The 14,163-nt window shown below is 39.2% G+C and overlaps 1 protein-coding gene across 3 annotated transcripts in view; it reads left to right on the top strand.

Moving 5' to 3' along the window:
• Positions 1-14,163, top strand: part of LOC117303916 (cell division cycle and apoptosis regulator protein 1-like) — a 34,466-nt gene that overhangs the window by 15,965 nt on the left and 4,338 nt on the right. For all 3 annotated transcript variants that reach the window (XM_033788373.1, XM_033788374.1, XM_033788372.1), the window contains exons 11-19: positions 1,153-1,230; positions 1,357-1,572; positions 2,102-2,287; positions 3,304-3,402; positions 4,010-4,120; positions 5,444-5,528; positions 6,270-6,463; positions 10,269-10,425; positions 12,188-12,382. In XM_033788373.1, coding sequence (XP_033644264.1) covers positions 1,153-1,230; positions 1,357-1,572; positions 2,102-2,287; positions 3,304-3,402; positions 4,010-4,120; positions 5,444-5,528; positions 6,270-6,463; positions 10,269-10,425; positions 12,188-12,382 — 1,321 coding nt within the window. The remainder of the gene's footprint in view (positions 1-1,152; positions 1,231-1,356; positions 1,573-2,101; positions 2,288-3,303; positions 3,403-4,009; positions 4,121-5,443; positions 5,529-6,269; positions 6,464-10,268; positions 10,426-12,187; positions 12,383-14,163) is intronic.

The following is a 14,163-nucleotide window of genomic DNA, read 5'->3' as shown; positions in this document are numbered from 1 at the left end:
ATCACTTGGTTGTCCTAGACTAATTTTGACATAGTCCCTTATTCATCTCAACATACAACCGTTGTCACCACACATCAATTTTAATGGAGCAAAACTATGCATTCGGAAAGATTTTACTCCTGAAAATTTTGACTGCTTTTTTTGTTCAGCGACTTTCTAAAACAACATGTTCTTCAAGCTGAATCAATTTGTTGCTTAGCTGAATGATAAAGTGCAACTAGATCAAAGGGGGCTAAGCCGGGCATTAACCATTCAAACTCATCTTTTCTTATACAAAGTAGGCATATACAGTATTTTTTTACAGCTATTCTACAGTCGGAGTGAGTACAAAGCTTAAGGCTTTCCGTGGTTCTTTCAGTGAGCCAATTTGAGCAACTCGTCAAAAATCTTCCAGGCATCATAACTTTTTTCCCTTTTTTCGGAGCACACCTTCAATTTAGATGGGTCGGGTTACAACAAAAGTTTTGTTTAACTTGGTTGATCTTTTACCATTTCATTGGGGACAATTTTGTCAATTATTTTTTTTTATTATTTTTATTTTTTATTTTTTATAATTCTAATTCTCAGCTTTGCTGGTAGCATGGGGAATAACACTTTTAAAATAAAAACACAATTGGACATTTGTTTGTGTTTTGAATACGAAGGGATGCCACTTTATTCATCGCAGAACTGAGGATCTATCTGGAAAGCATCCCATTGTCCACTCAGGACATGATCTTTAACTTCACTATTATATCCATCTCACTGACAGATAAGACACGACCGATTCCATGGCCTCTCGGAAATATGTAGACCAGCTTCTCACGAGAATATTAATATCTATAAATTCTAATAAGCTTTCAGAAAGAAACTCCTGAAATTATTAATCTACCAAAAAGAGTCCTTGGACTCAAACATCACAGTTCGCTTATTTTGTGAACCAAAAAAACAACAAAAATAAGCTTTTTTCCAACCAAGTATAAAAATATTGATCAACAACTATTTGTAGTTTTGTTTAGTTATATAATTAGCTTCTCCAAAGCTTCCTTGTCAAGAGAACATCTTATCCTTCTTTAGACATGTTTCGTTCATTTAAAAAAATAGAGTGAATTGATGTCTCATTTTAAAAATGGACCAAGTTTTGACATTTTGCCTTTTCTTTCCTCTTTTTAGGAGGAGGAGGAAGAGTCCGAGGCATCGGTTACCATGACGCCAGTACACTTCAGTCTTCTCGATCCCAAGACTATGAAGGTGAGTTTGAAGTCAGGAAATGAACCGGTTTTGCTTTATGCCAATTTGTGTATACATGCTGCTCTCACACTACGGAGAATAGGAATATTTGGCAACAACGGTTTTCTTCATTCGTCCTTTCTAAAGGTGAATGACCTTCGACAGGAGTTGGAGTGCCGAGGTCTGAACTCCAAGGGGCTGAAGTCACAACTTATCGCCCGCCTCACTAAGACGCTGAAGATGGAGGCCGAAAGGGAAGAAGAAGGAGAGGCTGCAGTGAGACCTCCAGGGACTGAAGATGATGTCACGTTCAAAGATAACACTAAGGACGAGGAGGAGATGGAGACAGACTTACAGAAAGAGGTTAGCATTTAATTAAACTGTTGACCCCTTTCATGGCACGCTTACCTTTTTGGTGGGCAATAGGTTTACGTGTTAAGTCGCCTAACGCACAGTGACATTGCCCACCAAATGGCGCTTCCAAGATTATTCTGATGATGACGTCGGGTGAATTGGGTCAACACAGTACCCTTGATATAATAATAATAATATTGAAGTCTTATATAGCGCACATATCTACCAACAAGGTACTCAAGGCACTTGGCATACATTTTTACAGAAAGATATATTGTTGGAGTTACGAATTCTGAGACCCAATTATGTATCACTTTATAAGAGTTTCTAAGGTGCTACTGCGCATACAGCCAGGAACACTGGGGCGAACCCCTTCTCTTTTCGATAAAGTGTACTGGGTTCTTTTACGCCTGTTACACAACACACGGGACCAATGGCTTTAGGTCCCATCCGAAGGATGTTCTGCGCCTCAGAATAGGGTTTTGTACACTAGATAGATGGCTCATTGTAAATGCATTTCTTCTATTTTTATTATTAGGACAAGAAGAAACTTGATGAGAAACAGAAGAAGGATCTGGAGCGTAAATACAGCTTACCAGAGAGTCCCTCTCTAATAGTCCATCCCTCCAGCACTGCAAAGAGTGGAAAGTTTGAATGCAACGTTGTGTGTCTGAGTGTTCTCCTAGATTACAGGATTGAAGACAATAAAGAACATTCATTTGAGGTAAGCACTTTTTTTTAAATATTAAGCTTAGCAGTTTTCAGTTGGGTAAAGGCCAAGTCGCACTGAAGCGATAACGTAAACGATAACTATCACGATGCGAAGAGACCGCATTCTATTGGTTAAATGAGTGGGGCGTGTTCTGCTTGGAGCACTTCAACCAATAGAATTTGTTCTCTTTGCGTCAGGTAGTCTGATAACAATTCTCATGTGTTAAACTGTTGATGGATTACCAACATCAAACAACGAGAACCATTAACAATTCTCATGTGTTAAACTGTTGATGGATTACCAACATCAAACAACGAGAACCATTAACAATTCTCATGTGTTAAACTCTTGATGGATTACCAACATCGAACAACGAGAACCATTAACAATTCTCATGTGTTAAACTGTTGATGGATTACCAACATCAAACAACGAGAACCATTAACAATTCTCATGTGTTAAACTGTTGATGGATTACCAACATCAAACAACGAGAACCATTAACAATTCTCATGTGTTAAACTGTTGATGGATTACCAACATCAAACAACGAGAACCATTAACAATTCTCATGTGTTAAACTGTTGATGGATTACCAACATCAAACAACGAGAACCATTAACAATTCTCATGTGTTAAACTGTTGATGGATTACCAACATCAAACAACGAGAACCATTAAAACGCAACCTTGACATGTTAAAGCAATGAATGTAGAACCAAAGTGGTCCCAAAATTACAACAACAAATTTGAATTCACATTACAAACAGTTTTTATTTGAGCAAGTGTTATTAATTTGCCTAATCCAAGAGAGAGATTGATCAATATACAATCCTAAAAGTTGTATACAATGGGTGTTTTCGATTTGTGTGTTATCAATAAAGATGCTTCTTGGAGACCTCCATCCTCACACAAAATTCTACTTATATTTTCCTTAATCATGTTAAGTTAATGTAAATTATATCACTTTTCTTTGTGTGTGGTGAAAATGAATGAATAAATGAATATCTTTGTCTGGCTTTTTTCAGGTATCTCTGTTTGCAGAGTTATTCAATGAGATGTTACAACGAGATTTTGCCTTCAATATCTACAAGGCATTATACCAAGCACCAGAAAAGAAGGAAAAGGTACATTACTAATCATCCTATAGACCTTTACATGCTTGCTGCCTCTTGTTCTTGTCCTCATATCCAATAACAATAATGAATGCTAATAATCATTTTGCATTTAGGAACCAGACTTTTTTGTTCTTCCAGCTTCGGTGTGGTAACATTGATATCAATGGGAGAAATTCAAGATGGCTGCACCGTGATAAGGGTCTATTGATTGTCGTGCAAAGGCCAAGCCGTCAAGCGCACTGGAATCAATCTTGGGTATTTCTGATCAGCAGTGTGTTGGTTCTAATCCTGGTCATGACACTGGTGTCGTTGAGCAAGGCTCTAAACCTCAACAATTGCTTCGTAAAAAGTTAAGAAGGTAGTGCATTCTGCTCTACCAGCCAGGCTCTAACGGGATGATACCCATTCCTATCCTAACGGACTGTGAAGGGGTAAACCCTGTATCAGCCGCAGGAATAGGTGGCAACGTGCCCCTGGTAGCAGTTGATTTGGGTCTACAGCCCAAATTAGTTAAGTGTAGACCGAACATTGGAGCGGCCGTTCGGCCTTGTAATAATAGGTGAACTTTTATAACGGCAAACTAAAAGTAACACATTGTGTTATTGTTTTTTTTTAGGACAAAGACAGAAAAGACAAGGATGAGCCAAAAGCTAAGAGACGGAAGACGTCTAGTGATGATAAAAAAGATGAGAAAGCAGACAAAGATGACAAAAAGGAAACAGAGAAGGTAAAACTGGTTCCACTTTATTTGAATTGAGATTATCCTAGGCCTGGTAATGCAAGAGACTCGTGACTTGTGCGCAAGGTGGATCCAAATACGAAAGTCACGCACATGCAGTTTTTTTCATGCAGGGTTTATTTGAATGTGTTTACTTGAGATTTTTGAATTATTCATTTAATATATGACCCCACTTTTAAAGGCACTGTACATAGTTGGTAATTGTCAAAGACCAGTCTTCTCATTTGGTGTGTCCCATTATAAGGATAAAATAACAAGCCTGTGAAAATTTGGGCTCAATTGGTCTTTGAAGTTGCGAAAAAAATGATGAAAGAAAAAACACCCTTTTTGGACAAATTTGTGTGCTTTCAGATAGGAATAAAAGACTTCTGGCTAGAAGTCTTTTAATATTTTAGTGAGAAATAACCCTCTTTCTCAAAAACTATGTTACTTCAGAGGGATTTTATTTTCCACAATATTTTATACTGTCAACAGCTCTCCATTGCTCGTTACCAAGTCAGTTTTTTTTTAAATATATTTGTTTTGAGTAATTACCAAACGTGTACCTTCCCTTTAAGATTGTCAATGATTTGTTTATATGTCGCTGGTTTTCATGATGGGTCTTTTTTCCAGGACCTTTAAATTTCACTGATTTGAATCTTTCAGGGATTTTATTGGTCATGTTTTCTTGAGTTTGTTGAATTATTCAGCTATCGGGTTGGTCCTCGCTGTCTACCTCTAGGACCCCTCTCTGAATCATGCCAGGGGCACTGCGTGGATTTGGTTTTCCCTTGAATAATTCTCTGGGGTTTTCCTCCCACATGTCAAACTGAAACTTCTTCTCTCCATGAGTTTCTTGGCTAGTACAGTGATTAAAGAGACTGAACACTATTGGTAATTGTCAAAGACCAGTCTTCTCACTTGGTGTGTCTCAAAATATGCATAAAATTAAAAACCTGTGAAAACTTGAGCTCAATTGGTTGTCGAAGTTGTGAGATAACTTATGAAAGAAAAAACACCTGTGTCACACGAAGTTGTGTGTTTCAGATGCTTGATTTCGAGACCTTAAAATCTAATTCAGAGGTCTCGAAATCAAAATCATGGAAAATTGCTTCTTTCTCATAAACTACGTCACTTTAGAGGGAGCTGTTTCTCACAATGTTTTATACTATCAACCTCTCCCAATGACTGGTTACCACGTAAGGTTTTCTGATAGTAATTATTTTGAGTAATTACTAATAGTGTCAACTGCCTTTAAGTACTTTTTTTTACTGATAATCCTGTGGCTTCACAACCAGAATAAATGAAATAAAAATGCAATTATTGTATCAGGATGAAGACAGAATGGAGGATGATGAAGATCAGGGAGATGATGAAGAAGAAGATGGAAAAAGTGACGCAGAAGAAGAGGAAGAATGTAAGTTTGGAATCACTGTCAATGTTTCTTGCCCTGCCGTGTTGCTGAGTTTTAAAACGTTCAGCCCAATGGCGTTAACTGTGCAACGGCAACTTTAGTGGACTGTGGGCTATACTCTACTTGACCCCCAATGGTGATTTGGTTATCAAAACATGTTGGAGCAAGTTTTAGTTTTGGCAGGAATGCCATTGGTCCTCTATTTAGTCCTTTAAAGACACTGAACACTGTTGGTAATTGTCAAAGACCAGTCTTTTTACTTGCTGTATCTCAACATATGCATAAAATAACAAACCTGTGAAAATTTGAGCTCAATCGATCGTCGAAGTTGCGAGATAATAATGAAAGAAAAAACACCCTTGTCACACGAAGTTGTGTGCCTTCAGATGCTTGATTTCGAGACCTCAAATTTTAAATATGAGGTCTCGAAATCAAATTCGTGGAAAACTAGTTCTTTCTCGAAAAACTACGTTACCTCAGAGGGAGCCGTTTCTCACAATGTTTTATACTATCAACCTCTCCCTATTACTAGTACCAAGTAAGGTTTTATGCTCATAATTATTTTGAGTCATTACCAATAGTGTCCACTGCCTTTAATAGAATGTACCCCTGCTTCTTATTGTTTGCATTGATGTGGAAAGTAAATGAAGGAATGAAAGTAGTTACCAAAGCATACCGGCTCTCAAAGTATAGATACGATTAAATAAAAATACTCAAATTTCCAACATTTTCACAAATCCCCAGCTGACGATAAAAAGAAATCTGACGACAAGAAGAAAGATCCCAAGAAGAAATCAAGACGTCCAAAGCTCGAGACGACAGACCCCAATCTTCTCCTGTCCTGTGTTTACTTTGATCAGAATCACACCAACTACTTAGTGGACAGAGACACCGAGGAAATCATACATAGTATTGGTCTACATCTGTCTAGATCACAGGTAACCTCCTTTTTGGAACCATTCAATTGTTTTAAAGCCACTGGACACCTTTGGTAGTTGTTAAAGACCAGTATGCTCACTTGGTGTATCCAACATATGCATGAAATAACAAACCTGTGAAATTTGGACTAGATTGGGCATCGAAGTTGTGAGATAATAGTGGAAGGAAAAAAAAACCTTGTCACACGAAGTTGTGTGCTTTCAGATGCCTTGAATTTAAGACCTCAGCTGAGGTCTCGAATTCAGTGCAAATATGTTATTGAAAAATAACTTCTTTCTTCAACAACTACAATACTTCAGAGGGAGCTGTTTCTCACAATTTCGTATACTACTAACAGCTCTCCATTGCTCTTAACCAAGTAAGTTGTTATGCTAATTATTTCAAGTTATATTCAAATATAACATGGTTTGAGGGTGACTAGTCGATATTAGCTCCCCGAGGTATTGGAGGTTGACAAACTAGTTTGTCAATTTCCAATACTGAGGGGAGCTCATCGACTAGTCACCCGAAATAAACCATGTTATAGTTGTTTTACTATACTTCATACATATTCAGTTACCGGAACGTGAGTTTTGAGCAAGAGAAAATGATGACTGTGAAACAAAATGCACATGATAAGTTTGTTCATGTGTTGGATGTCGCTAAGAGAGCACTGCCGTGCGTGTATACAAAACAGTACCACGACCGTAAAGCGCATGACCAGTAGAATGGCGCCCGGGGATGACGTCGCGCAATGGTAGTGCGCATGACAAGTAGAATAGCTTCCGGGGAGCTATTACTTGTCATGCGCATTTACCACTTGCGTGAATACTCAAGTGCGTCCTTGGTAATAAGCAAATTTAACACCTGGCACGTGGTGATGAATTTACCAATGAGAACTCGACTCTTGGTCATGAATATGTATGAGGTAGAGTAATGACCAATAGTGTCCAGTACCTTGAAGCCTTTCTGTGAAGTAGCCCATTGGGCCAATAGTGTCCAGTACCTTGAAGCCTTTCTGTGAAGTAGCCCATTGGGCCAATAGTGTCCAGTACATTGAAGCCTTTCTGTGAAGTAGCCAATTGGGCCAATAGTGTCCAGTACATTGAAGCCTTTCTGTGAAGTAGCCCATTGGGCCAATAGTGTCCAGTACATTGAAGCCTTTCTGTGAAGTAGCCCATTGGGCCAATAGTGTCCAGTACCTTGAAGCCTTTCTGTGAAGTAGCCCATTGGGCCAATAGTGTCCAGTACCTTGAAGCCTTTCTGTGAAGTAGCCCATTGGGCCAATAGTGTCCAGTACATTGAAGCCTTTCTGTGAAGTAGCCCATTGGGCCAATAGTGTCCAGTACATTGAAGCCTTTCTGTGAAGTAGCCCATTGGGCCAATAGTGTCCAGTACCTTGAAGCCTTTCTGTGAAGTAGCCCATTGGGCCAATAGTGTCCAGTACATTGAAGCCTTTCTGTGAAGTAGCCCATTGGGCCAATAGTGTCCAGTACATTGACGCCTTTCTGTGAAGTAGCCCATTGGGCCAATAGTGTCCAGTACATTGAAGCCTTTCTGTGAAGTAGCCCATTGGGCCAATAGTGTCCAGTACATTGAAGCCTTTCTGTGAAGTAGCCCATTGGGCCAATAGTGTCCAGTACATTGACGCCTTTCTGTGAAGTAGCCCATTGGGCCAATAGTGTCCAGTACCTTGAAGCCTTTCTGTGAAGTAGCCCATTGGGCCAATAAATAAACTCTGCATTTTACTTGCCCCCTGTAAATTTTAGTAGGCTGGAGTTTAATCATATATTGTGGAATGCCACAGTTAAAGGGTCTAGGTACTTTTTGCAGGACAAAAAACACAATGATCTCGTATTTATACTAAACTAACACAGTTTGAAGATAATGATAGTAGAAAGCTTCCCTGAAAATATTACATGCTGATGTGCTGTAGATTTTAAGAAATGAGTAAAACAATGGAAAACAATTTTTGTCTCGGAGATCATGAGACGAAAATTATTTTAGCATGTAAAATCGTATTTTCGTGCGATTGTTTTACTCATTTCTCAAAAGCTACCTACCTCAGCAACTAATATTTTAATATATGCTTTCTGGTATCATTATCTTCAAACGGTGTAAGTTTAATGTAAATCTGTGAACATTGTGTTTTGTGTTACGAAAAGTACCCAAATCCTTTAAGTGCCTTACGATGTTTGTCCTCAAGGAACCCAAGTCTCGACACTCATGGGTCGACAGCTCCTTTTCTTCAGCTGTGCCGTGCATCTAGAACTCTCTACCACTTCATCTTAGATCCCGCTTTAAACGACAAAATTTAAAACTTTTCTCAAAACTTATCTTATGCCACAGGTTTCAAGGACTAATTTGGTTGTGTCCGTTTTCTTAGGTTTGTTTTGTTGTGCCTTGAACACCCAACAAGTCTTCATTATTACAGGCATGAGAATCTTCCGGGTTAAACCGGAATTCCGTTTTTTTTCCTTTCAAAATTGTGGTCTCCGAGTTCGATGTGAATTTGCTATAAAATTCGGGGGGTAGGTTTTTGGCGGTATACATTTGGATTTCTCTAATCCCTCTTCTCTAGTCAGACAATGTCAGTTTACCTTTGTAATTGTTATTATCGCGGATCCACACGTACTGCGTTCATGAAAAAAACGGCACCTAAAAACTAAACAATAAATTGCCGTCCAGCAACTGGCCCAGTTTACGGCTTGTGGTCTTCCTGGCATCGCCCATGCATGCAGCAGCAGCGACAGATGTATAAACTTGCCTCATTCCATGCTTTGTTTATAGTGGTACGGTTCAATAATATTTGCGTGTAATGCGCTTGCTGCTGCAGCAAAGATAACACGTGTGGAGACTTTTGAAAGTCTACTGAAAAAACAATGCACGTGTTTGCACACTGTGTACTGTGTACTGTGTACTGTGTACGTGCAGGTTTGTACACGAACCAATGAGCGGCGCGGCATGAATCTGAGATCCCCGGCAGGCTATGGAAAACTGGTACCTGTTATTGCCTCACAACCAGCGAAAGATATATTGGGAACCAGCGAACACACTGTACGTCCGGACGACGTGCTTTCGTCATTGGTTCTATTTCTATGTTGGGGGTCTAATCTCAACCTCGTTCCAGTTATACCCTATGCTGAATAACAACCTCTTTCTCAAAAACACATCGCTCTCGCCAAATATATAGGCCTATATATATTTTAAAATGTGCGTCGCCGACGGATCGTTAAAATCACAAACATTTAATTGCAAAAGAATTTCTTTTACACGGCCGAATTTCAAATCAAGAACCTATACAAATGGTTGTTGGTGAGAAAAAAAGCATTTTCAAGGGCAGAAATAAGGGATAAGATCGTCAGAAAAATTAAAATATTATTACTATTATTTTTTTTTTTTTCCTTTCTTTTTCCGGAATTGTTACAAAATCGCAGGCGAACCCAAAATTGTTTGAATTGTTTGAGCTTTACATTCCTTATTTTCCCTTAAACCTATTTAACAAAAAAAAAAGGAAAAATCACACAAAAGTAGCTCACTTCTACCTGGAAAAATAGGTGTCAGAAATGTATCAGAGACCACCACAGAGCTTCTAAAATACCCAGAGCTCCCAGGGCCCTTAAGCGGGCCCTGGACCCCGGCCGTAGGGGACTTCGCGCTGCGCGCTTCGCACACAAAAATGATGGAATATTGACATTTCCGATCAACTGAATTTTTTTCCTGTTTTTTTATCATCACCCATTCTCATGCCTGTTATTATAACATTATAATATTTTTTATTATTAGGTAGCCATTATGTTACCACGTTAATTTTTAATTCGTTAGGTTCGGAAGATTGTTCAGAAAGTTGTCTCTCGAGACTCCATGTCCAGGGAGATCTTTAACTATCGCAAGCTGACGGATAAATCCACAGAAGAATCTGAAAGCAGTAAAGCCGAACAGCAAATAAACGGCAGTGTTTCTGACTCACTGCTGGCCAAAGGTAGGTGTACAACCCAACACCAGACGTCTCTTTGTCTTTAGTTCATTAAAGGGTTTGGGTACTTTTTGTACGACACAAACATCCACAGTATCGAACTTACATGGTTTAAAGAAAGCTTCCCTTAAAATATTACTCGCTGAGGTGCTGTAGCATTTGAGAAATTGAAAGAAAAATCCACTACCTTAAATTTTGTCTTGGTGAGACGAAAATTATTTTTGCATGTAAAACAGATTTCCGCGACTGTCCTGAAAACAATGCTAAGTGATTTTCACTTTTTTCTTTTAAAACTTGACGACTAATGAAGTTGAAACTTCTACAGGTAAATTAAATTACATACATTTTCATTCCCAGTTAGTAGGGATTCATGTAATAGCCACAACATTGATCTGCAAAAGGTACCAAAACCCTTTAAAGGAACACGTTGCCTTGGACCGGACGAGTTGGTCTATTAAAAATGTTTGAAACCGTTTGTTATGAAATCCATGGTTAGAAAGATGTTTTAAAAGTAGAATATAATGATCCACACAAGTATCACTCAAAATTGCATGGTTTTCCTTTAACGTCGCGAACTATCACAGTCGGCCATTTATGGTAGTCAAACTTTTGACTCCCATAAATGGCCGACCGTTTTAGTCGACGAGGTAAAAAGAAAACAACGCAACTTCAAGGCATATTTGTGTATATCATTGTTTTCTACTTTTACAATATCTGTAAAAATGATCCACACAAACTTGCCTCGAAATTGCTAAAGGAAAACCTTGCAATTTTGAGGTATGTTTGTGTGGATCATTGTATTCTACGTTTACAACATTTTTCTACCCACATGCATTTTATAACAAACGGTTACAAACGCCTTCCAAAGACCAACTCGACCGATCCAAGGCAACGTGTTCCTTTAAGTTTCATTCCCTTCTGGCAGGCATCCTGAACAAAGATATTGACATAGTAGGTAGGCCACCAACATTGGGCTGTATACTAGCTCAGTTGGTAGAGCACTGGCACGTTAATGCGGAGGTCGTGGTTTGAAGTCCAGCTCTATTCATTTTTTTTTGTTCAACAAAAAATTATGTTGTCTTGCGGTTCGTTACTTTTAACCTGAATTCATGTAACTGCAATGGGAGACTTTCTGGGACGATAGAGGGCAGCAGACTTACCGGGTAAATCCATTGTTCTCAGAATTATTCGCATGTTCAGAACTACGTAAACAATGGAAATTTACCCGGTATGTCTGCTGCCGCCTAGCGTTGGAAAGTCTCCTATTACATGTAGCTTAAAGACCAACGCATTTGCTGTACGTCGCACCGCCATTGCTGGGGTGATGGCAGCACAAGGGTTTTGTACACTTTTTATGCAAATTAAATGACACTGGGTGGAAACTGCTGAGATGTACTTTAAATGATTATTTTATATTTGGTTTGCGGTAACACTATGTGTGTGTCTACATGTCAGGTAGATTATGTTCTTTTGAAAACATGTCTTGCTTTTATATACTTAGTAGATATTCAGAATTTGGGAGACTTCTCAGTTCTTAAAAGAACTGTCCTGCTTTTTAATTACTACCTTGGTGGAAAGTAGAAAATCGACCAGGACTACTACTTTAAATGATCATCAAATGAATTTTATGTTTTATTTTGTCAATCTCTTTGATAAAAACAGGTAATTATGAACTGTTGAACACCTGTGAAAGGTGAGGTGGAAATTGCTAAGATGTACGTAAAATGAATTGTGTATTTTATTTTGTCAATCTCTTTTATAAAAAAAGGTAATTATGAACTGTTGAAGGCGAGCACTAAGACCTCACCAGTCAAGACTAAGCAGGATGAAGACGATTCAGCATACTTGGTAACTTACCAAGGTAGCGTCATTGACATCCAAAACCTACTCCTCAAGGTTGAGAAGAGTGAACAGGACCGTCTTATGGCCGAGCGCAAAATTGATGAAATGGAATTCATTGTTGGTATGTCGTTACTTGGTTTATCATGTCGGTTTTAAGGCCGTTGTCAAGTATGTTTTGGGTTGACCTTTTGGCTCTCCTCCACTTGGCCCTGTCCATCGCGCCTCCAAGCAGATCCATGTCGTTTGTCATGTAGCTCTGCCTTGTATTGCGCAGTCGGCCAACAGGTGCTGGTTGAAGTTGATTAAAGGAACTGCCTTGGATCGGATGAGTTGGTCTATAAAAAAGCGTTTGTAACCGTTTGTTACAAAATGCATATGGGTAGAAACATGTTGTAAAAGTAAAATACAATGATCCTCACAAACATGCCTTGAAATTGCACGGTTTTCTTTTTACTCCGTCGACTAACATGGTCGGCCATTTTTGACCGACCGTGTTAGTTCGCAAAGTAAATGAAAACCAAGCAATTTCGAGGCAAATATTAGTCTAGGTTCCTAGACCATTGGTGTTGCGTGGTCACACACAACCAACGTTCCGATTATGCGTTACTGTACACGCTTGTAATGAACGAACGCTAGCGGGCGCTCTGTTTCTCTGATTTCCTGTGCTCACCAAGGTCTAGGACATTTGCAACGACGGGTCTTAACTTTTTTGTTGTTTTTCGGCAAATCTCCCCCGACTTTCCGGTGGAGCCAATCAGAGGCTGCGTTGCGGTTGGCTCATGAATAATTCATCAGTGTTGTGCATGCAGTGTAAAATGCATGCAGTAATGCGTTGCATGACTTTTGCTATACTCTGCATGTGTGTGTGGGTATATGTTTTTATCGGAGTATAATAATGTCCAGATCAGTAGGATTTGAAACTTTGCCACATGGTGGAAATACGATAAAGAAAGGTTTGCGGTACCACCACAAACCTTTCTATGTATAATATCCAGATCCAGACTACTGCATTGCCATGATGCAGCTTGAAATGCGATTGTGGCGTTATGCTCCCGACGTGCCAGGGCCCACACTGATGAAGCCTGTATTGGCTAAACAATTTGCTTATAGTTAGCACAAAATAGTATTGCTTAGCAGAAACTGGTTACCAGCCAATTTTTAATTAAATTTGAAATGTTGTAGACTTATGCCTAGTGCCCACCTAAATTTTTGGATAGTAAAGAAATTTTGTACAGTATTTTCTGCCAAACAGATATTAACTGGTGGGCCCTGTAGTGTTATTCACAGTGAAAGTTTTTTAATCTTGGGGGAAGGAAATCTTGAGGGATTCAAAAGCGTCTTTGTGAGAATGTATTTTGAAACGTAACCGTAGCTGCAGATCTTGGAACGTAAGCGTAGCTTGACTCGGGATTGAAAGCGTACTTTTTGATATTGTAGCGTAACCTAAACGTATCTTGGAGTGTATAAGCGTAGCTGAGTAGCTGCGTAGCTTAAAACGTAACAGTATCTTTTGGAGCGTAAGCATATCTTGGAACGTAATTCGTAGCTGCGTATCTTGGAACGTAAGCGTAACTTGACATGGGATTGAAAGCGTACCTTTTGATATTATAGCGTAACTTGAAGGAACATAAGCAGATCTGTAAGCGCAGCTGAGTAGCTGTGTAGCTTGGAACGGTGACAACTTTTGGAACGTAAGCATATCTTGGACTGAAGCGTAGCATCTTGGAACATAAACGTAGCTGCGTATCTTTGAACGTAAGCATAGCTTGACTCGGGCTTGAAAGCGTACCTTTTGATATTATAGTGTAACTTGAAGGAACGTAGACCTAAGCGTATCTTGGAATGTAAACGTAGCTGCGTATCTTTGAACGTAAGCATAGCTTGACTCGGGCTTGATAGCGT

Source organism: Asterias rubens, chromosome 20 (assembly GCF_902459465.1).
Source record: "Asterias rubens chromosome 20, eAstRub1.3, whole genome shotgun sequence".
NCBI lineage: Eukaryota > Metazoa > Echinodermata > Asteroidea > Forcipulatida > Asteriidae > Asterias > Asterias rubens.
Note: the sequence above shows the minus strand (reverse complement) of the source record. Positions and strands in the feature narration are given on the sequence as shown.